Source organism: Pseudonaja textilis, chromosome 2 (genome assembly GCF_049901715.1).
Source record: "Pseudonaja textilis isolate UNSWEBS1 chromosome 2, rPseTex1.2, whole genome shotgun sequence".
NCBI classification, from domain to species: Eukaryota; Metazoa; Chordata; class Lepidosauria; order Squamata; family Elapidae; genus Pseudonaja; species Pseudonaja textilis.
In genome coordinates, this window is record NC_141991.1 from 230,594,783 (window position 1) to 230,617,427 (window position 22,645).

A 22,645-nucleotide genomic window follows, 5' to 3' on the forward strand; every position below is an offset into this window, starting at 1 on the left:
TCAGAAGAAGTGTGCTGGCAGCGGGGTCCTGCTGGGCAGGGCTGTTGGTGCCACGAGGTGAGTCAGTGGAAGACATTTCCCCAAAATAAGACCTGGTGCCTTTTTTTGGTGGATAGATAGATAGATAGATAGATAGATAGATAGATAGATAGATAGATAGATAGATAGATATAGATATAGATATAGATATAGATATAGATATAGATATAGATATAGATATAGATATAGATATAGATATATAGATATAGATCTCAACCAAAAAAAGGCACCAGGTCTTATATATATGTCTTATTTAGACCAGGTATTATTTTCGGGGAAACACAGTATGAAGTCATATTTTAGAAGTCATGTTTACTCTCCCCTCATAAATCTTCCATGTGGTGTGGGGGAGATCTCTTCATTTCAGCAAGTGCTGTTCTTTATGTAACCAACTAGCACTAGAGGATCTGACAGGAAAAGACAGTCACATCTCTCAGATCTCTCACATGGTGCATCAGTAGGTCATGAGGATATTTGGGAAAGGAGTTTATGATTGTAAAAATCCTTCCCTCCTTCTCCACATGCATGTAATAAAGGTGTAGTACTGGTTGAATCAAAAGAGCTTCAGGATTCTTTCCTACCATCCAATCCCCATCGCTCAGTGAATCCAGGATCACCATGTAATGGATCAAGTTGCTCCATGGAATAATAAAGGGAAACTCTCATGCCTTATCTATGTAGAGTGACAGAGACTGTATGGCTGGACAGGTTTTGTAATCCCAGCTCTATGGATCAGGCAGTGATCCACAAGAAGAGTAGGACTGTCCTTGCAAAGCAGGAACAGTTTCTTCTGCCCCATCCCTCATCCTTGCAGACTACCTTCTAAAAATGGCTAAATCAACCATTCCAGCTGACGCTTAAAATCGCTTTTGCTCTCAGCCCTACCCCAAGCTAAAAAGAATGATTAGTGGATATTTTTCCCACTGGCAGGTAAACCTTGCAGTAAATTGTTACAACAGCACCATTCAGTACCTTCATTAATGAGGCAGAAAAGTGTTGGTCCATGGGGGCAACCAATAAATGCTGGCATACTTTGTATCACTTCATGGACTGGAGAACAGCATATTAAACCAGCAATCTCAGTGTTTCTATTTCTTAAAACTCACTACTTAAGCTTTTACTTTTTTCAGACTGCAACGAAGCAGGGAAAAAGAACAGAATGCAGCTACTTTGCTAACAGAGTTACTCTTTAATCAGATATGGTTCATCTGGCTCCCCATCCAATACTTTGGGAGAAATGTTGATTCTTTGTTTACAGATATAATCCAATTCTCTTTTCTTTTTAAAGGGAAGAGGTACAGGTATTCATATTGTTTAAAAAGCAGGGTTTGAAAGAGCCTTGTTCCTAAACCACTACATTTAGTTCTCTGAGACTGGACAGGCTCCCTCCAAAGGGCACTTACAAAGTTTCACCACAGATAACTGAACAATACTTATTTCTATTTTTATTTCCAAGCCATAAAAACTGGTCTGGCAGGGAAAGTTTTGGCACATGAAATTGCCTAGATTTTATCCCCTTTGAAGAGACAGGTTTTATATATTAATCAGACATGGACATTACTTTGCCAAGATTGCTATGTTTCTTTGAATTATTTTCAGCTCATATTTTTTTTATCCCAACACTAGCTGCTTTCTCTCTATTGTCCTCTGATTCTTTGATTGTCTCTGATGTTTCCAAATCTAAGGTCTTCTTTCTACTTTTATATTATGTATTCAAAGCATTTAATGAGTTCTTTATCCGCTTTTTCAAGGTAACTCTCGATCATTTTCCCCAGCACAACAATCCAAAGCCACCAATTTCTTTTCAGTTATCTGTTCTGATGGTTTAGCTATTGTCATTTTTGCAAGTGAAAAAAATCATAGCCTTGACATGTTTATATTTTTATATCTGTTCATTGTAGCATTTTGTTAAATTTGTTGTCATCTTTCTTTCAAGTAGCAGTTGCCTCTTTGTCTCATGGCTATAATCATAATTTTTATGAACATTTGAGCCTAGGAGGATCAAATCCATTATTACTTCAAGTTCTCCTCCATCTATTTGTAGGGGGTTGGCATTGCCTCTTGTCATGACCTTAACATTTTAAGATACGGAATAGCAGATCAGGTTTTCATTTCCAGTCCTTCAACTTCAACAAAGCATCCCTTAAGTCTTTTTCACTTACAACTGCCTAAAGTCTGACTGGCAGTAGATAAAGCTATGCCATCAATCTGAAATTGTTGACTTTTCTCCCCTCTGCTAATATAATTCCAATTTCAAGTGCATCATTTCTCACAATATATTCTGTATGTAAGTTAACTAGATGAAATGCAACATACACACTCCTCGGTGCACACTTTTCCCAACTTTAAAATCTTTAGTTCCCTTGCTCCATGTTGCATTCTAATTATTGCTTCTTAGTTATCAAACACACTCTTCAATAGATAGGTGAAGTGGCCAGTTTTTAAGAGTTAGCTATGTTAGTTAATCTAAGATAGCTAATCCTTATCGAATGTCTTAGTATAATCTATAACCTTTTTCTTTTCTTTTCTTTTATTATGGTCTTAAACCAGACTCCATACATAAAACTTGGTCGTAAAAGAAAAAAATAATAAAGACATGCATCTAATCTACTGGGGCTACAGTGATGCAATAAATCCTTAAATACTAAAAAGCCATACTTTTCAACTCTGTATGTCACCTTCAAGATCAGCCAAGCAAAAACAAGAATCTTTTCTGCAACTTTCTTGCCTTTTTTTATCCACTGGGTATTCACAAAGTGATTGAGATGCCTGGGTCATAGCTGCATATATTTTTGAAGTTTAAATTGCAAAATCTTGGGCATTCATACTACTATGTGAGTTAAATATAATTTTTCATTAGTTTGGGCACTCTTTAGCCCTGCTCTGCCTTGGTATTAGAATATAAACCAATCTTTCCTTTTCTCTGGACTACTACTGTGAATTCTGTATCTACTCACAAACTGCAGGTACACTTCAATTGTATCATCTTTTATTATTTTAAACAGTTCAACAGTATTATCAGGTATTATCAGTTCCCATGGTTTTGGTATTACCAAAATTTTCTTAAGTTCATTATCTAAAATGTCTGAATATAGTTAAGTAATCAAACTTTTATACTTATATATCACTGATTTGGAACATTCTTTGTAGAGCTCTTTGATATAAAACCATTTCTTCTTTATGTCTATCCTCACTAGTAAATCTTGAACTTCTTGTCTTTTATCAAGTTTCCCTTGTGTTCTCTGTTTTAATGTTATAAAACATAGAGCAATAAAATTTTGTTGTTTCATTTTATCCTCTATTTCTCTGCAGTGCTTACTTAGATATGGTTTCTTGTCTTTTCTTGCTCATCTCTGGAATTAAAATTCAGGTTTACTTGGGCTCTTCTCTCCCTCCCTTTCTCCCTCCTTTCCTTTTTCTGCTATGAGTAGAAGGTTATTTTCACCTGTTTTTGCATTTTGTATTTGGGATGTCATTTCTTCAGGAATTAATACATAATTAAAATCTTTTTTTTCATTGTCATAACATATTTGTATGGAATATTGCTGAAATTGTATTTGATGATTTTGTTTTCTTTAGCTTAAGTTGTAATTTTGGAAGAAGTAGTTCAAGATCTGAGATGCAATCAATAAGAAGTCTTTTTGGGGGGACTTCCGGTTTGAGCTTCTTCGGTGACAGACTGAAACCTCGTCTCTCCGAGGCTTTGATCTGTGCTCGCCGCTGAAGCACCCCAAGCCGGCTGGTTTTGGGGCTAAGCCACCCTGTAGAGGTGGTGAAGAGGGGAGAGACTGCCTGCAGGGTTGAGGAGAGCCACATCTCTCCTCCCCAGCTGGCCATTACTCCCTTTCCTGAAGGCGGTTGTAGCGGTGGTCAGAAATGGCCACAACAAAGAAGAACTCGACCAGAAAAGAATGTGCAGGAGGAAGATAAGAAGAGAAAATTTTGGTTGACCGGGTCAAACAGCAAAAGCAACAAATAAGGTACCCTGGAATTTAAACTTAACAACATTGTTCCCAAAGAAGATTTTGAAGCTGCGAAGGAGAGAGAGAAGGGAAAGGATTAGGTTTTTTTTTCTTCCCTTCCTTATACTGATTGCTAAGAGACTTAAGCAAGAAATTGAAAAAAAATCCACTTTGACATTAATAGGCATCTAAGCTGAAAATAAAAGTCAAAGGGATAATAAAGATTTCTGGACATTTAGAAGTTTTTAAAAGCAGGAAAGGAGAAAAAAAAAGAATAAAAGGGCAGGATCTGGAAAAATGGAGAAGACTGCCTGGAATTAAGGAATGGAACTGTAATTGAAAGGAACTTACAGTGAAATTTTAACAAGATTCCTCAAAGATACATTTTAATTGAAACTTGGTAATAAAATAATAGAACCCCAGGAAGAGAAAGTGGAAAAAAGAAGCAAGTAGAAACAGCCTTGGATTATTTGGTGATTTTTGGTTTTTGCATCTAGATGACTAAAATTAACTGGGTGGTTGTTTAAAAGTTTTTAAAATGGTATCACTCTTAGAAGAACTGAAAACGGAACTTTAAAAATGGAAAGAAGATGCACAAGAAGGGAGAAGTTATTCTGGCTTCGTGTTTCAATTCTTAGAAATGGAGATCTGGAACTATGAGAAGCAACAAGAAACGCTTGCAGAACAAGAAGATTGGGACAAAGAAGAAGTAATCTTTAATAATTTTAAGGGGGGAAGAAAGGGGGAAAGAGACTGAAAGGTTTAAGACTAGAAAAAACAACCAAAAAGAAGAACAATTGGAAAGATAAGTATAATATTAGAAAGCAAAGAAAAGGGAATTACAGATGAGAGAGTTAGAAGTAGAGAGACGAGGGGGTAAAAAGGGGAGGGAGAAGAAGAGGAGGAAGAAGGCAAGGAAAAGAAGTTGTAAAAAACAGAAACAAGAAATGGAGAAACAGAGAAAAGATATAAGGATTGTAACCATAAGCTTGTTTAGAGATAATGGGTGAAAATTTAATTGCAAAAGAGATTCTGCATAGGTACATAAGATAGCATTGTTATATTACAAATACAAATAATTTTAGAAAATATGATGATGGATAAAATATTTACTGTAATGTAGTGGGATGTTTGTTAATAAATAAATGAATTAAAATGATTGAGAGAATTAAAAGGGAACATTTTTAATTATTAGTAATGATTTATAAAAATATAAGTGAGAAATATGGAAAAAAATTAACTATGGAAAGTTTATAAGTGTTCTCAAGGAAGTATGATATTTAATTGAAAAGAAATGTTAAAGATGTTAAGATTTTAATGCATATTAATGATAGAATTGAATTGGAATGGGATGTGTTTTTATAGATATATATATATATAATGTACCAAGCAGAACTCGATTTGAAGTTATATATTATATTGAATGCTATAATCTTAAAGGTATACATTGAAGCTTAAATAAGAGTTTGAATGGATAAAATTAAAGGATATAAAGGTGTCATACTCTAATTGGTAACTACAGGGAAAAAATTGCTTAATAAGAAAAAATAATGTGAAATTGAAACAGGACAGACGGAAGTATAAATATAATGATTTGAATTGAGATGAGATAATTAAAACAAAGTTGAGAAAATTAAAAGAGGGGAAAAACTATGTAGAAAATATAAAATGGTAATAAGATATGAAATAGAATATAAAAATGAGCATGAAATTGAGTGTTGTGTCTGTATGAAGAAGTGATAACCTGGGACCATGCTATTTTCAAAAAAGATGTTTTATTTGTATTTTGTTTTTGTGAAAACCAAAATAAAATTTTCAAAAAAAAAGAAGTCTTTTTTATGACTGAAAATAGCTTCTCCATCTTCACTTATAGAGTACATAATCAGTTTGATTTTGATGTAGTCCTTTGGTGATGTCCATTTGTAAGGTCATCTTTTAGATTGTTGGAAAAAGATATTTGCTATAAATATTGAATTTTCTTAGAAAAACTATGTTTCCTGCTTTGTTTCAGACACATTTTTTCCATTACTCCAGTTTTTTTTACTTTCAGCTGCAGAATTCTAATCACCTATAGTAAGTATATCATTTTTATATTCTTATTGTATTGACAAGCTGCAGATCATCATAAAATCTTTCCATTTCTGCTTCCTATGCATCTGCGGTTGAGGAAAGACTAGGATCGCCATAATATTAATTGGCTTGTCTTGGGCTCAAACTTATATCATTGTATCATTTTGAGGAGTTTTATCCAATTTCTACCTTTGACAATTTTCTATTAATAACATAACTATACTTTTTCCTCTACGATTTTCTGGTCTTCAGTAAAAGATCTTTCTGTCAGGATGTTTCCAGTATGTCAATATTCTCTCTTGACATTTCTGCCCTAACAATCTCCTTAGTTCATGGTTCTGACATTCCACTAGCAGTGGGTCTCATATCATTACGATACTACATTTTTCTTTTACCTATGGACACATCAGCAATTAAATATCCTTTTCAGCTTTAATCCAGCCAATGATAGACACTTTAACCCTTCATACATGTGTTCTACACTTCTCCAGCAGCTTATTGGATATTTCTTCCAGTATGAATTGGTTGAGCATATCTATTTTGTTTTCTTGGCAGATTCTTAAGTGGTTTGCCATTTCTTTTCCCAATGTAATTCATATAGTCTGATTTCTTGTCTGACTTTCTTGTCATGAGTGATTCTTTTGGGGGGTCATTGAGATGTATCAGTCCTTTCACAACTATCAATTCCCTAATGTAAATTAGTTATATAAGTAATAATGTTATAGTGACTACCTGTGGTAAACACTCCTTTAAGAAAAGTTTGATGCTAAATAGGTGACTATTTAGATATTTCTACAGTATGTAATATTCTTAGCAGTGGTAATGAAGTTTTCTCCCAACCTTCCAGTATTCTTTTTCAACTTCTCAAGTGGCCTAAAGCCCTGAGATTGCTTGGTTGTCTCCAGTCCAAATAATAAGACCAAACTTAGATTTAAAGAAAGAGAAGGGAGAGAGAGAGAGAGAGAATGAATGCATGCTTAGGGTCTGCTACTTGTCATGAAAAATGTCCAGATCTCAAAAAAAAAAAGTGTATTTTAATATAATCTAATATAAGCTAGCACTAGTTCTAAATGTGAGTAAGGGGATAAATGAATCAAAGGTAATAAAAGCTAACAATTGACAAAGACTAAGTGGTGGAAGGCTTATATAAAGAAATTGAATGTGCCTTATGTTGTTGTTTTCAAATTGCATTTGTATCTTGCCCTATTTCTGGAGTTCAAGGCAACATATCATTTTATCCCCTAACAGCAATTATCTGAAGCTGGTTGGGGTGAGAGACACACTGGAGCCCAGTGAGCTCCACGGTTGTGAGAGAACTTGAACCTGGGTTTCTTCTGTCCGAGTCCAATACAGCAATCACTGTTATTCCAGATACTCTCTAATCCATATATTATTGAAATAGTTCTCATAATAGTAACATGGAAATGGAGACAAAATCACTTCAGAAAGGTGGTGTAATATTTATTTCAAGCACAGGTACCACGGTTTTGATTCTTCCCATGACATCCTTTCCTTCCAATATTGTTCTTCCGTTGTGATTCTGTTAGTTTAATACAGAAATATGTCTTAGGAAATCAGTATATTGATTGCTCTGGCTTTTGTCCAAGGTCAGAGAATTTGATGTCCTTCAGCTTATTTGGGCTTCAATACTTCAGCATGACTGATGACAATAAATTGTAGTCTAAAACTTTTGAGGCTAACAAATTGCCTGCCCTGTCTTACTATCAAGACCTTTATTATTTTATAAAATGGCATGTTTCTGAAAAAAGATACCAGACATTCTGATTTATGCTGCAATTTTATTCATATTTAGCTGAACGTAAATGGCATTCAATTTGGAAGCCGGTAAAAATTAATGAAGCTTCGAATATAAATGCCAGTGACTTCATTGGATCCATCAAAATATGGTCAACAGTAGATCAAACCTAATGAGACTTATTTTTGTGTAAGCATGCAAAGTTGTGTGGTTAATTAATAAAGGAATTTGCTTTTGTTTGCCTCTCAGTCCTAAGACCATGAGACAAAATAAGAGACACAATTAGCAAAAATCATTATTGTTATAAATACCAGCACCACAAATAACATGCATGTAAAGTAAAGTGAGAGTGCCAGTGACTTAGCTCAGGGAACTGGAAGCAGCAACTTGGTTTTTCTATTTACTTTTATTCTCTTCATAGGCTTCTCCTGAGCATGAAGCTAGACTGGTATGGAAAACAACTATATGAAATAATACCTAGAATGGTTGGGAACAAATGCACCAAAGAAAAAAGCAGGCCACATGCCACCAACCTTTTTCTAACATGTCTTCCATCTTTGGACGACCAATTTCTTAAAATAGAAAACAATAAAAAACAATTGTGTTATGAAATGAAATGGTTTGGGCTACTGTAAAAAATAAAAAAGACAGTTGTCAGTAAGTTTGCACAAATTCTTGAAATTCTTAGCTGGTTGGATTTTGCCTTATGAAACAGTATAACGTAATTATCTTTTATCTGTACTATGCCTAGACTAAATTATACTCTTTCATTCTAACTATTTGCAATTTCTGTATTATTTATGGCATATATTATTTTCCATTGGAAATATATGGGTTGTAAATCCTAAATATAATAGTCAGGAGCAAGACACTATATATGGGTTGTAAATCCTAAATATAATAGTCAGGAGCAAGACACTGGGGGACGAGCGGTCTGCCACCTCCAAGTGGTGTCCCCTGGATGCGCGAAGCCGTCAAACGCTGACCGTAACTGAGGGCAGACCCTCCGACGACAGGCCCACGCGACAGGCCGGCTGGAGTACTCAAATGCCGCATCAACATGGTGGAAACGTCCACTACAAAACACACGTTCAATGCTACCGCGTTCGGGGGAACCGACGGGCGCAGGAGACCATTGGCCTGTGCCAAAAATCAACGAAATGGTCCACGCGGAAAGCACAGCGCACCTGCACCGTGTGAGAAAGCTATGGCGACTGCGTCCGGGTCCGATGCGCACGGAGACTACCCGATCCGTGTGAAAAAACGCAAGCGGGGAACAGAGGACTGCCAGACGCTCAAGGTGGCCACCTGGAACGTGGATTCGCTGACTGGACGCTCGACCGAGATCGTCAGGGCCATGCGGGACAGGAAGCTGGACATCTGCTGCCTCCAGGAAACTCGCTGGAAGGGCAACAAGGCTACGACTATAGACGGCTACAAGATCATATACACCAGCTGTAAGGAAAACCGCGGCGGTGTAGCTGTGGTTGTCAGTCCAAGCTGGCAAAGTTCCGTCGCAGAAGTTAAGCGCCTCACAGAACGACTGATGATAATCGTCGTAGCGACCGAGAGGCAGCGCCTACACATCTTGTCCGCCTACGCCCCTCAGACCGGATGTCACGAGGAGGAGAAGGATACCTTCTGGGAACTGCTCGACATCCAACTCAGGCAGATCCCACACGAAGACGACATCATCATCTCGGGCGACCTGAATGGTCATGTAGGGCGGGACAAAACGGACACCAGTGCCACGGTGGGCACGGCACAGGCGATACGAATGAGAATGGCCAGAGGATCCTGGACTTTGCCGACTCCCATGATATGACCATCACGAATACCTGCTTCATTAGGCGAGAATCTCAACTCCTCACCTACCATAGCAGAAACGGGAGCCACCACACACAGATCGACTACATCATCGTACGACGAAGAGCCGCTAAAAACGTGCTCAACGCCAAGGTGTACCCGTACGAATCGAGCAGTCAGCACAGGCCGCTTATGGCGAAGATCAGGATCAGCAAGCCCAAGACCAGGATTGACAAAAGGAATGCAGACCAGCCACGAATCAAGTGGTGGAACCAGAAGAAGATGGCGGGACCCCTCATCAAACCGGAGCAGTTCCTGCAGATGGTCGACGGGCCACAGGAAGCGTGGTCCATGCTGAAGAGCACTGTTCACACTGCCGGCTGCCAACAGCTTGGTTGCACCAAGCCAGGACGGAGACGCATCGAACGAGATACATGGCTCTGGACACCGGAAGTACAAGATGCCGTACACCTGAAGAAACGGCTCTACAAGGCCTTTCTTCAGGACAAGACCAGCGAGAAGCTCTGCGAATACAAGGCGGCCAAAAAGGCAGCCAAGAAAGCAGTAGCGACAGCCAGAAGCTCCCACTACGATGACATCTACGAGAAGCTGAACACGCGAGAAGGCGAGAATGAGATCTACCGCCTAGCCAAAAGCAGACACAGGAAGACCCTGGACATTGACCAGTTTCATGGGATCAACGCGAAAGGGGAAATTTGATCGTCAACCCCAGAGACGCTGCGGAGAGGTGGCGGCAATACTTCGAGAAGATCTCCACCGAGGAGTTCCCACACCCACGAACCCCGCGAGGTGACCCAGTTGAAGGCCCAGTCTCAGGCATTTATGCCAGCGAGGTCGCCGACGCCATCAAGGCCATGAAAAACGGTAAGGCAACAGGACCAGATGACATCCCTGCCGACTTCTGGAAAAAGGCACTACCGGGCTCGGCATTGTGGCTGTGCGAGCTGTTCAACAACATCGTCTCCACGGGAAAAGTGCCACACGACTGGTACCGCAGCACCACTGTTCCGATCTGGAAGGGAAAGGGCAGCCCAGCGGACTGCTCCAACTACAGACCGGTCAGGTTACTGTCACACACTATGAAGATCTTTGAACGCGCGTCCTTGATAAGCGCATTCGGGACATCGTCGACATCAGCGCCAACCAGGCTGGATTCATCAAGAACTGCGGCACCACCGACGCCATCTTCGGTGTGCGGATGCTGATGGAGGCTCACAGAGAGAAGAAAATCCCGCTCCACACCGCCTTCCTAGACTTGGAAAAGGCCTTCGACCGAGTCCCGCACGATCTCATCTGGTACGCACTGCGAGATCACGGCGTGCCTGAGCTGCTCGTACAATGGGTCCAACTCCTATACAGATGTCACAAAAGCCGTGTAAAAGCGGCAGCTGGGATATCAGAGGAGTTTAATATTACCGTCGGCGTACACCAGGGCTCTGCTCTCTCACCACTGCTGTTCATTCTGGTGATGGACACAATTACACACACGACCTGTACACGCCCGCCCCATGGATGCTGCTCTACGCCGATGATGTGTTCCTGGCCAACCTGTGCAAGGCTGAACTCGAGCACCGAGTCCAACAGTGGCACGACCGCCTCGAGCAGTTCGGGCCCGGCTGAACCTAAAGAAGTCCGAATACCTGACCACTGACATTGAAATGACAGGCTCCATCCACGTGAACGTGCAGGAGCTACCGCGCGCCTCCACCTTCAAGTACCTGGGAACTACTCTTGGGAAGAAGGCCTACTACAAACTGAGGTGGCAGCCAGGATCAATGCAGCGTGGGGCAAATGGAAGTCCGTCACGGGCGTCCTCTGTGACAAGAAGATGCCGATGCGCCTGAAGGCGAAAATCTATAACTCTGTGGTGCGCCCCCTGGCCATATACGGCGCAGAGTGCTGGCCGACGACCAAAGAAGTCGAAAGCAGACTCCAGATAATGGAGATGCGAATGCTCCGATGGTCGGTAGGCCTCACCCTACTCGATCGCGTCAGGAACGAAGAAGTGCGTAGACGGTTCAACGTCGTGCCCATCCCCACGGTCATGAGGCAGTCCCAGCTACGATGGTTCGGCCACGTGAGCCGCGCCAAGGAAGAATCCATCATCAAATCTGTAATGAAGGTGACTGTCGGAGGAGCGAGACCGCGTGGTAGACCTAAACAACGCTGGATGGACACGATCAAGGCCGATCTAGAGATCGCGAAGGCAGACCCGACACACGTGGCAGACAGAGAGGTGTGGAAGCAGTACTCAAGGACATTAGCGGACCTCGCCCGAGCGCGAGACAAACGCTGAAGAAAAAGAAGAAGGAGCAAGACACTGACTCTTTGAAGTAGAGAGTAAGAGTTTTGACACTAAAAGAACATTTTCTCAGAATTTGAAGTTTAAAACTGCAAAACTTGTGGCCTAATTAAGCATAGATGTCTTTCTTTTGGGAAAGGTAAATGTATCTCTTGTATAATCTCCCAGGCAAAATCCCAAACAAATGTTTGCATATACATATATAAAAAGACAACCCTTCCCTTCTAATGCATCAGGAAAATTAATCACTAAAGAACTGTGGAGAAAGGAAAGATCAAATTCCTGCATGTAGCTCTCTTCTCGCAAAAAAGGGAAGTGTCAATCTCTATTCAATTTCCATCTCAGATAGTTTTGATCTGACATGGAACAGAATAAATAGGTTTCTTGCTTTTCTCAGCAATCAATCATATATAATTCCTTGTATAATGAGACATTGTTCTTGATATTCAGAAGAATGGCTATCCTAATGAATGCTCATGGCTAATAGCCATTAATAGTGCTATTCTGTCTGGATAAGTGTTATATGCTCAATTATAGGGATGTCAAACTTAAGGCCTGGGGGCTGGATCTGGCCCATGAGGTGCTTAGATCTGGCCCACAGGGCCACCCTGGAAACAGCAAAGGACCAGACCATGGTGCCTCTGTCAGGGAAAACAGAGCTTCCGAGGACAATCCACGGCCCTCTCAAGCTCTGTTCTTGCTGGCAGAGGGTTGCAGGAAGCTGTCTCAGATGAAAATAGAACTCAGGAGCCTGTTTTTGCTGCCAGAGTGCTTGGGCCACTACAGGTGTCCCTGACACGAATGTCGAGCTGGCCACTCCCCTCCTGGCCACACCCTCTGTCCCCCCAAGTCAAACACAACCCTGATGTAGCCCTCAATGAAGTCATGTTGGACACCCCTGCTCTATCACGACCTCTCTTGAAAAGTATTCAGAAGCTTCATTTTCATTTTGGAAACATTTTGGAAATGCTGGTATCAGAAGTGTTCTTTATTTTCCCAGAATATAGGATAGGAAATAATGATAAAAATGGACAAATTCCGTATCAGTAGGTAAAATTTCCTAGGCTTTCACCTGAGTACACAATAGAGTTCCCTTCACTGCAAGGAATTTAAACTCTAAATGAGCAGACAGTTGGACTCTGATCTATATGGCCCTTCCAGTTTTAGACTGATTATAGGGAGCTTATGACTTCCCTATTAAAACAGCTCCACTGCTACAAAATGATATCTGGATACAGTTCAAAATGCTTCTGGACAGAGAAAGCTTTACTTGCTTTGGGACTGAGAAAGAATCATATACTCTTTCATAGGATGAAATAATGATTCACTTAAGACCTCTTTGTATTTATTATTCAGTGAAAGAATCCCATCTCTAACATAATTTGAATGTGGCTTAAACAAATAAAACTGTAATATATAACTCCACGAAATGTGACTATAATACATGGTTAATTCTGCTTCTTGTATTCCTCTAGTACTTCTAACTGAAATGTTTTCATGAGTTAATTAAAAATAGATGAATAAATGAACTGTACACTGTCACATTAAAATTTACAGTGATGAATTACAATTTCTTAGCAGCTTTTGAAGGGTCTCTGGAAATTATATCCAAGCATTGGGGAGCAAATGGAGTTGTGCAGCCTTGTTTAGTGTCTCTTTGATTTTGTCTGTGGTTGAGTCGCTAAGGACTGGATGTTCTAATGAATATCAAATGAAAGCTGTTTTTCCTTTACTCCTTTTCAATCTCTTCACATCTCCCCTGCTAGGCCTGAAGAGAATGACAAGATTTCTTTAACAGTTTGATTGCAAAGATGAGAAAGAATAGTATTAAAAAAAAGGAATTCTTATTGTCCAAAGACTGGGTTTGTGTGAAGTCTTCCAAAAAGCTACTCAAGAATAATTGTAACCAAATTTAATATGTTAAGTGGATTTAATTGCTAGTTCTTTATCTGCTTAAGTCTATTTTGTAAATACTGCATATTGACTGCAGCATTACTGTTTGTCAGTACCTGTGTGAACACTTCCATTCTATGTCACAATATTTTAAATCCCAAGGATTTAAAATGTAGTGTTTCATTACTGTGAAGGCAAAGAGGAATTAAAATAAAAATTAAAAAAGTAGTGCTATGATATGTGGGATTGATTGGTTACATCTCTTTGAATATAATTTAACTATTGAATCAGATTTAATGATTAAAACCTGCTGGTTAAAAGTTGCTGCATTATAGGAAATTATTTTTTAATAGTCATTATAATTACTATCAGTTAAGCTACGTTTTAACACACAGAATTATGTTTTGGGTTTAAACTATTTACTATTTAATAATTAAATTTTCTCAAACATCACCCTGGTCCATTATACAGAGTTTACTTTATGGGTGCACTAATCATGACTCCAAAACGTATTCTCAGTTGCTATAATCGTCCTAAGCAATTATTTGCTCAACTACAGTTAAGTAAGACGAAGGAAGGTTCACACAACGCGTTAAACAATCCTCATTAGCTAATGATCCAGCCTACATCTACTTTGCCTGACTATTTCTTTCTTTTTTTAAAAAAAGAAATTCTTCTCACGTAGCTGACTTTGCCAGGGAACTTGCTCGTCAGCAGAACTATTTAAACCGAAATGATTTTTCCGCACAGTTTTTAAAAAAATCGTTTTTTTCTCTCTCTCTCTCCCTCTTTGGATCTCCAAAAGTTCAGAAATGACTGGTTTATGATGAAAGTGCTCCACCCAATCTTCACCCTGAACAGTGGGCACAGACATCGCTATAATTAAAATAAGTAGGGGGCGTGCATAAGCGCACCAACGTGCCAACCGTCCCTCTCCTATTTATTGTTTCTTTTTTCTTTTTTTCCTTATTCGAATCCATTTCATGTATTCATAACCATGTTGCTACTAATACCTGTTATCTAATAATGGCTTGACAAAATAAATATAAATAAGTAAATAAAAACATTGGCAGGGTTGATTCACAGAAAAAGACTGCTGGTGGGGGGGAGAAGAAAGAGGGACGGGAGAAAAGAAGCGCGCGCTTGCGCGCTCCTGGCATGTTGCCATTTGGAGGAAGCTTTCCAAGCGGGAACGCTTGGCGAGGCTGAATGGGGAATCCTTCCCACCCAACCCCTCCCAACCCCTGCAAACAGGAAGAAAGCAACTCTCCCCCCTTTCCCCCGACAAGCCGGGGAAGACCCCGAGGAGGAGCTAAAGAACCGCGGCATCGCTTGCCCCCCCACCCCACCCTTCCGTTTCGCAAGCGACGTCGACTTCGGGTAACTTTCCGACCCGAAGTCACCTCCCTGCCACCAGCCCCGAGGCGACGGAGGGAGAGAGAGGCGGCCACCCGTAGCAAGCCTGGCTTAAAAAGAAGGGGGCGGAAAAAGGCGGGGTGGGAGGCCAGCGGGACAGAAAAGGAAGAAACCGAGCTCGGGGAGGCGAAAAGCCAGCCTGAACCTCCGCTTCTGCTGACCTGCCTTGCCTCAGCTCGCTTCTAGGGGCGGCGGAGGCTCTGCCCTTTTGCGCCTCGCTGTATGAAGCCGGGCGACGTCGTCTCCTAGCGGCCAAGGGAGGGGAGCAAGCGCGGGCGTTGCTCGGCCGCCACTCGGCAACAGCGCGAGGCGGGAACTGTCCAACTTTTCAGCAGCGCAGTTTGCCTTCCTCACCCTCCAAAGCCGGGCGGCCGAGCGCAGGGAAGGAAGGGTCGCGGCTCCGGCTAGAGCGGGCGAGGGAGCGGGCGCGAGTGCCGGGGGGGAAAAAAAAGCCGGCCGCCGCCTCTGCCGCCTCTCCGAAGAGCGACGCCCGCAGCCGTGCCTTGTCTTCAGCCCTGCCCCACCGCCAAAGCATGGAAGCTGAGGAGAACCGCCCCAACTTGACCGAACCGGCGCCCGGCAGCGGCGGCAGCGGCGGCGGCGGCGGCGGCAGCGGTAGCGAGAAACTGCCGGCGCCCAAGCATCTTTGGCGGCACGAGCACCACTGCCGCTACCAGCTCCGGCAGCAGCACCACTTCCTCGTGCACCAGCCGCAAACGACCCAACACCAGCCGCCGCCGCCGCCGCCGCCGCCTCCTCCTCCTCTCCCGCCGCCGCCGACTTCGCCACCCCCTGCTTCTCTCCCTCCAGCCTCGCGGGGTCGCGTCGTCGGGGGCGGCGGCGGCGGCGGTGGCGGCAGGGTGAGGCACCGCGGCTATTCGGACACGGAGCGCTACCTCTACTGCCGAGCCATGGACCGCGCGTCCTTCGCGCTGGAGACCGGCCACCGGCCCGGCTTGAAGAAATCCAGGATGTCCTGGCCCTCGTCCTTCCAAGGCTTCAGACGGTACGCGGGAAGGGCGAGGGCGAGGGGGAAAGGGGGCTCTGCGCGGCGGCGGCGGCGGCGGCGGCCGGGGCCATTTCACTTGCCCTCTGCCATCCTTTCCCTTCCGACAGGTGAGGGAAGAAGTCAAGGGAGAAGCTTTCGTGGGGAGGGAGGGAGGGCTGGAAGGGGCACGAAGCCAGGCAAGGGAGGCTTGCCAGGAACCGGGCGCTGGGAGGTCAGAGCGCTGAAGGAGAAGCGGATTCCAGACCCTGCGGAAGACGTGCCGGAACTGGGTGGGATCGTTAGAGCGGCTGTAGGCGCTGGGCATCTGGACGTGATATGTAGGCAGCTGCTGTGCCTTGATTTTTGTTTTTTTTTTGCCCAAAGCAGGCCGAGTTTAAAAGAGAAAAGGGGGGGAAAAAAGCAAGGAAACACTGTTCCTTTTGCTCTGCAAACATACAACAAAACTACATGTGTCTATATATGGCATACATGGATGCTTGTGCGTGTGTGCGTGTGTGTGTGTGAATTAAAAACTAGATATGAGTAACCAAGTCTGAGTGTGAAACAATAATCAAGATCACTCATGTTATGAATATCTTACCAGGGTAGCATTACAAGCCTTTCATCAATCTGCTACCCTCCAGGTGTGTCTATTGTAGTGTATGTCCTCTTCTGAAATCACAGCCATTGGCACCAAATTGAAAAAAGGCAGGATTAAAACCTCACATTTGGCAGCAAATCTGCAGTAAGGGCTTTCTGTGTTCTTCCTCTTCCTTCCTCTTCTCACTTTCCCCAGAAGCATATATAGTATATTGCTTTATTTTTTTAAAAAAAATCCAATAATCACTTGCTTTCTTTGCATTAGTGAACATTCTAGAAGTTAAAGCTTTAAAATACCACCCCTCCCTCTCAAAATGAGATGACTGTAGCTTGATGGATAAGCACACAGCTGGTCTTTCTTGGATGCTGTTAGTTGATTTAGGGGAAAAGGCAGGGAGAAAGTGAGTCAGAGGTTGTAGTTGTTGCAGAAATATAGTAGCTGATAGATCAAAGGGTGACATCACTCTTTAAGGAAAACTTCCTCTGGCAATCAGCAAAGAACTGCTAGTGGCAAGATAGAATAGTTTCATTTACATTACCTTATTTTGCTTGAAGTGAGCAGAACTATATCATTTTCATTTACATATTTTATGAAGAATGTGAGGGAAAATTGTCATCTTAGTGTTTGCTCTACATTCTTCAAAATCTGGGTTAGTGTGCTCTAGCTAAGGACTGTAATACAAATATCGGATTTTGTTATGCGCCACATCTCATATGATCTTGTCCAAAGTGGTGTCATTGTGCTGTTCTTGAAAAGAAGGAAGTAGTGACCAAAAGATATTATGTTGAATATTTACACATTCTTTGTAATCATTGTCATTTTAGAGATGAACCATCACTTAGTGCTACAGATTACAAATTAATGTCATTTTTCTTTCTCTTTAACAGGAATTGCACATTAGAACAACTGTGGTTTTAAACTTTCCTACAGTTACTTTGCTAGAAGGTAAACAATTCATGTGGGCTTCCAGCTTTAATGACTTATGGCAGTGGCCCCCAACCTCTTTTGTGCCACGGCCCAGTACTGGCATCACAAAATGATCTGTGGCCCGGTACCGGCATCAGCAGGCATGACAAGGCAAGGCGAGCTGAGCGACCGGCCAGCCAGCCGTCCCCCGCTTCTCCTCACAACCTTCAACTCCTCCTTTGTACCTTTGTCGATGGGCTTCGCTTCGGGACGGCTTCAGGATGGTCGCTTGGCTTGCCTTGCCTTGGGTGCTGAAAGAATCCTCGCACCTTAGTTTCGTTCGAAGCCCCGCCCCCCTTCGGGCGCGAGGATTCCTTCAGGACCCAAACGCCACTTTCCAACCGGAAAAGCTCACCCGGAAGCACTTTCTCATCAAATAAGATGACGGCACCCAGCAAATCGGCGGCCCAGTAGGAAATGTTCCACGGACTGGTACCGGTCCGTGGCCCGGTAGTTGGGGACCCCTGACTTATGGGATCTTCTATTATGCCAATGGATCAGTAACAGGCTTCATCTGACCCCCATAATGGCTGGATACTGGTAGAAAGTTTTCTAGGTGTAGTGGATAAGTAACCTTATGAAGCATAGATGCCAAGGTAGATTGTACTGGCAACCATGCCTCTCTTTCAGTTCTCTTTATTCTACTGGGACTTACTGGGATAGGATATGCAGATTTCATACATACTGGGGTGGAAAGAGAATTATTTACGGAAAAGAAACATGCTTTGAAGAAAATATTAGTACAGTTTTCAGTGGGTGATTTTAAAAGATGAGGAACCGAAAAATAAAAAGCATTAATTTGGATTCATATTTAGTCATATTAAAAGAAAACCCACTTGAATCAAAGGCACTTAATAATGCATACCTAATTTAAGTCTAATGTATTTGAATTGTTTGTTTGTTTTATTTTGGTACTCTTTTTAAAAAAAAGAAAATAACTTCTTTCTAGCTGTGTCTTTATTAGAATTTGGTAATAATAAGAATGTGATACTGATTTATTCATACTTACAATAGACATATCAATATTAATGAACCTAATCTAATAATGAGTAAATTTGGTTGTAACCTCAATTCCTTTTACAAATAACCAAGTTTCACCAGTGTGTCATTTATTTGATATTTCCTACTGCTTGATCTTTTTTAGTTGCATTTATATAATCATTCTTGTTTCATTTAAAAAGGAGCTATATTGAAAAAATATTTTGTTCTTGTATTTTGGAGGAAAATGATCTAATGTGACATTTCAGTTTCTGAAACACAAGACATTTCTACAGAGCATAATCAAAACATTCTAAAAATACAGAGGTCTTCAGAGACTTTAAATGTAAGATAAAATCGGGCATTTTCAACTTGGCAAGATTTAAACTAGAAAAAGTACATTTGGAACTACAGTATTTTACAAGTTAATATAGTCTAAATTGTAAATATATTTCATAAAAAGTTAACTTCTTTAGGGTATTTTAAACATTTTTATGAGTAAGCTTTTCAAACATTTTTAACAGGTATTTCAAATAAGTTTTAAAAGTCCAATTATTATGAGCGTTCAATGAATTTAAAGACTTAGAAGATCTTAATACTGAAATGATGCACTTTAGAATGCAAACAGTGCAATTACTGATTATGTCAGTTTGTGTACAATGAAATCAAATGTAAGCCCTTCATATATTCTTAACGATCATATAATATATATGAATATCATCAAAAGATTTTTAAAGCACTTATATTATGGAATGTATGAAGCGGACTTTTGACTATACAAATTAATATGATCCCTTGGTGAGTTCAAAATGTTCTTCATTTTATTTACACAAAATCATTTCTTGTTGGAAAGTATTTGGTAGAGAGAAAATTGCTGAAAGTAACTGGGCAGCTTAATATTTATGTTTATATTCATATTTGAATATATGAAAATTTGTTAAATTTGCACTGAAGGAAATATATTAAATCAATGAAATTTTTATAAAGTACATTAATATTAGTGGAGGTGTTAAATGCATAATTTCTTAACAGCTTTAGGGTAGGTATTTAAAAATTAGAAATTGTAGTGCAGTCAAGCATGCAGCTGTGCTAAGAAGTAAAGTCTAGCTTATTGTTAAGTAGTAATTACAATTACCACATGCAAAAGTTCTATGGTCATATAAAATGACCATAGAACTGTTTTTTATTTTGTTCTATTGGCATCCCCTTTGAAAGTACTGATTGATCTCTCCATTCTGGTTTTTCACTTAAAATATAAACGGCTGATCTAGAACATCAATCTGTAAATATAGTTTAGACTTTGGAAGAACTAGCATTGAACAGTGTGCATCTTGTGTAGAAAGAAATTGCATTCAATCCAGTTACAAGGGGTTGTTGTTATGGAAAAATGTGGAGGTAAGAATGCCTTTATGCCGCCTTGAGATTCTGGAAATAACATGTTATATAAATCTAACAGCAAAAACAAAAAAACCAACAATAAAACACCAAACAGTGCTATCTCAAGGATGTATGGTACCCTTAGGCTACATTAACTAATGTTACCACCTTCCACTGAGTTGCATGTGGAGTTGCATTTTTAGAATGGGTTGGAAGAAGGATTGGCATTGGCAACCCTTGAGTTTTGGAATCTAGGGCAGTATCTATTTTGCCTTAGCCTAAAGTTGATCCTGCAAACAAGAATAATGGTAATTAATCAAAATAATTAAGCACACATCCAGAAAAAGACCAAAGAATCAAGTCCTTTATTGAAATGAAAAGTCTTCCAAAGAACTGGATTCTGTAAAGAAGACTACAAGTTGCCTTGCAGTGAGATGCACAGCAAACAAATTTAATAAATAAATAAAATAAAATTACTGTGGGATGATCCTGTCCACACATTTGGGAATTCTTGTTGTGTCAAACCTTAATTTAATCTGTGGTTATAGGGGCTATTATTTTGAAATCAACATAGATTGATGGAGGACTATATTTAAAACCATAGTGGGGGATCTCAGAGCTAATGTAAAAGTAGACTCATTTACGTCCAAGTTGTGTGCAAAAGGACTGAAAATTTCATTAAAAAAAAATACTTTGACGTGTCTCTTTCACTGTCCAGCTGGCTTTCTTTCATCATTATGATTTATTTTCCATTCTGTAAAAGATCCAAAAACAGTTTGGTTTACATCACATACTCAGTTCAACATTTAATTTTCACTTTAACAAATATTAAAATAGGTGGAAATGTTAATGAGATTACCTTTTTTCTTACTTCGTACAGAAATTCCCAAGGATTCCCAAGGATTGAAAGTAGGATATTCTGATCAGATCAGCATACATTTTGTTACTCATGCATATTTTTGCTGGTAGCAGTAAGTCTAGCAATGTAAATATTATATCAACAGAAAATCCTTTGAGTCTCTGATGGGCAAGATAAGATCTGTGCCTAAGAATATGGATGTTTATTCGAAGTAAATCCCACTATGATCTATGGGGCTGTTCCAAAAGTATAGTGAATGCAACCTTTCTATATGTGCCTTGACTCCTGTCAAATTTTGGGGAAATGATTTGATATTCCCTCCTTTCTAGGCCTGAGAGAGAATGACTAGCCCATGGTCACCTAGCTGCTTTCAAACCTGATGAAACTAGAACTCATGGTCTTTCTTTTCTAGCCTGATGCCTTAACCATGACATCAAACTTGCTCTCGATTGCAACCTAGCTGTACCTATAGATAAAGTTTGATTCCCAGCAGAAACATACTCAGCAGGGAACTGAAGTGCCCTTTAAAGTCTCAGTTTTTTCTTCAATTTATTTAAGAATATAGCCTTTTAAAAAGAAATGGTCTAGAACTATGTTATGTAAACTATAGCCATCAACTAATGAACTTATCCAATATCTAATGCTCTGGCCCAGATATTATGTTTATTAGTAGCAGAAAGCAGGTACTTTAAAAAATGCCCCTGTGTATATATGTTTCTCTTTGTAAAATCACAGAAACAGTAAAGTAAGCTATGAGAAGAAAGCAAAACAAGACTCAAAGCCTATATTGAGACAGTGCCTTTATTAAAGAACAAAATTGCTTACCATTCAAGATTCGTGTTTCCAAAAACGGTTTCCAAGAGAAAAATATTTTAAAGGAGGAAATATTTGAACAGGTTACATGCTAATCCAGTGTGTGACAAGAGTATTCATTAAGTATTAATAATATATCCTATTAAGTGCTTTGCTGAGAAAAAACACAGTAATTGTCAGCTCCCTAATTTGGGAAGTTTAAAATCCAATTGGTAAACATGACAACTTTAGACTAAAACCCAACTTTAGACTAAAACCGTTTACAGTACTGATCATAACCCTGGTTGCTGTTTTCTACTTTTTTGCTGGGAAAAATGCTTTTTATGTAAATTCTTTTGGTCTCCTCTTCCTGATGATAGGGAGATATCTCAGATGCTATCCATATACTTATTCAGCATATTAAGTATATGATTTGAATCTGGCTTGGTAGCTGATTGACTGTACAAAAATATAACACGTATATTAGAGCCAGGTACCCCATGTAATAACTTGACTACTGTATTCTTCAACAGTTGCAGCTTCCAACTTCAGCTCAACAGTATTCCCACAGGGATCTCATTACAACAATTTAAGAGAGAGATTACTAATCTATGGACAGTTGTTCCTGTTCAGGAATGGAGACAATTAGCATACCCCTTAACTAGCAGAAAAAGAGGAGGAAAAAAACCCTCTATCAGGTTACAGCTGCTGTACTCTAGATGAAATCTGATGGATGCTTTATTGCTCATAGCTGTGTATAAGACCAGCTGTGTATTTATATATTTCCATTAACTTGAAGCAAGATACAGTTTTAATATT

General features: G+C 40.4%; 1 protein-coding gene across 6 annotated transcripts in view; it reads left to right on the plus strand.

Annotated features, from left to right (window-relative positions):
• The window catches only part of PDE4D (phosphodiesterase 4D), a 697,708-nt gene that overhangs the window by 239,636 nt on the left and 435,427 nt on the right, over positions 1–22,645 (plus strand). Inside the window, exon 1 of one of the 6 annotated variants that reach the window (XM_087927248.1) lies at positions 15,735–16,271. The exons of the other annotated variants lie outside the window; for them this stretch is intronic. Within the exon in view, the coding sequence (XP_087783374.1) occupies positions 15,799–16,271 (473 nt within the window). The 5' untranslated portion in view covers positions 15,735–15,798. Of the gene's footprint in view, positions 1–15,734; positions 16,272–22,645 lie in introns of those variants that run through there. 6 annotated transcript variants of the gene reach the window in all.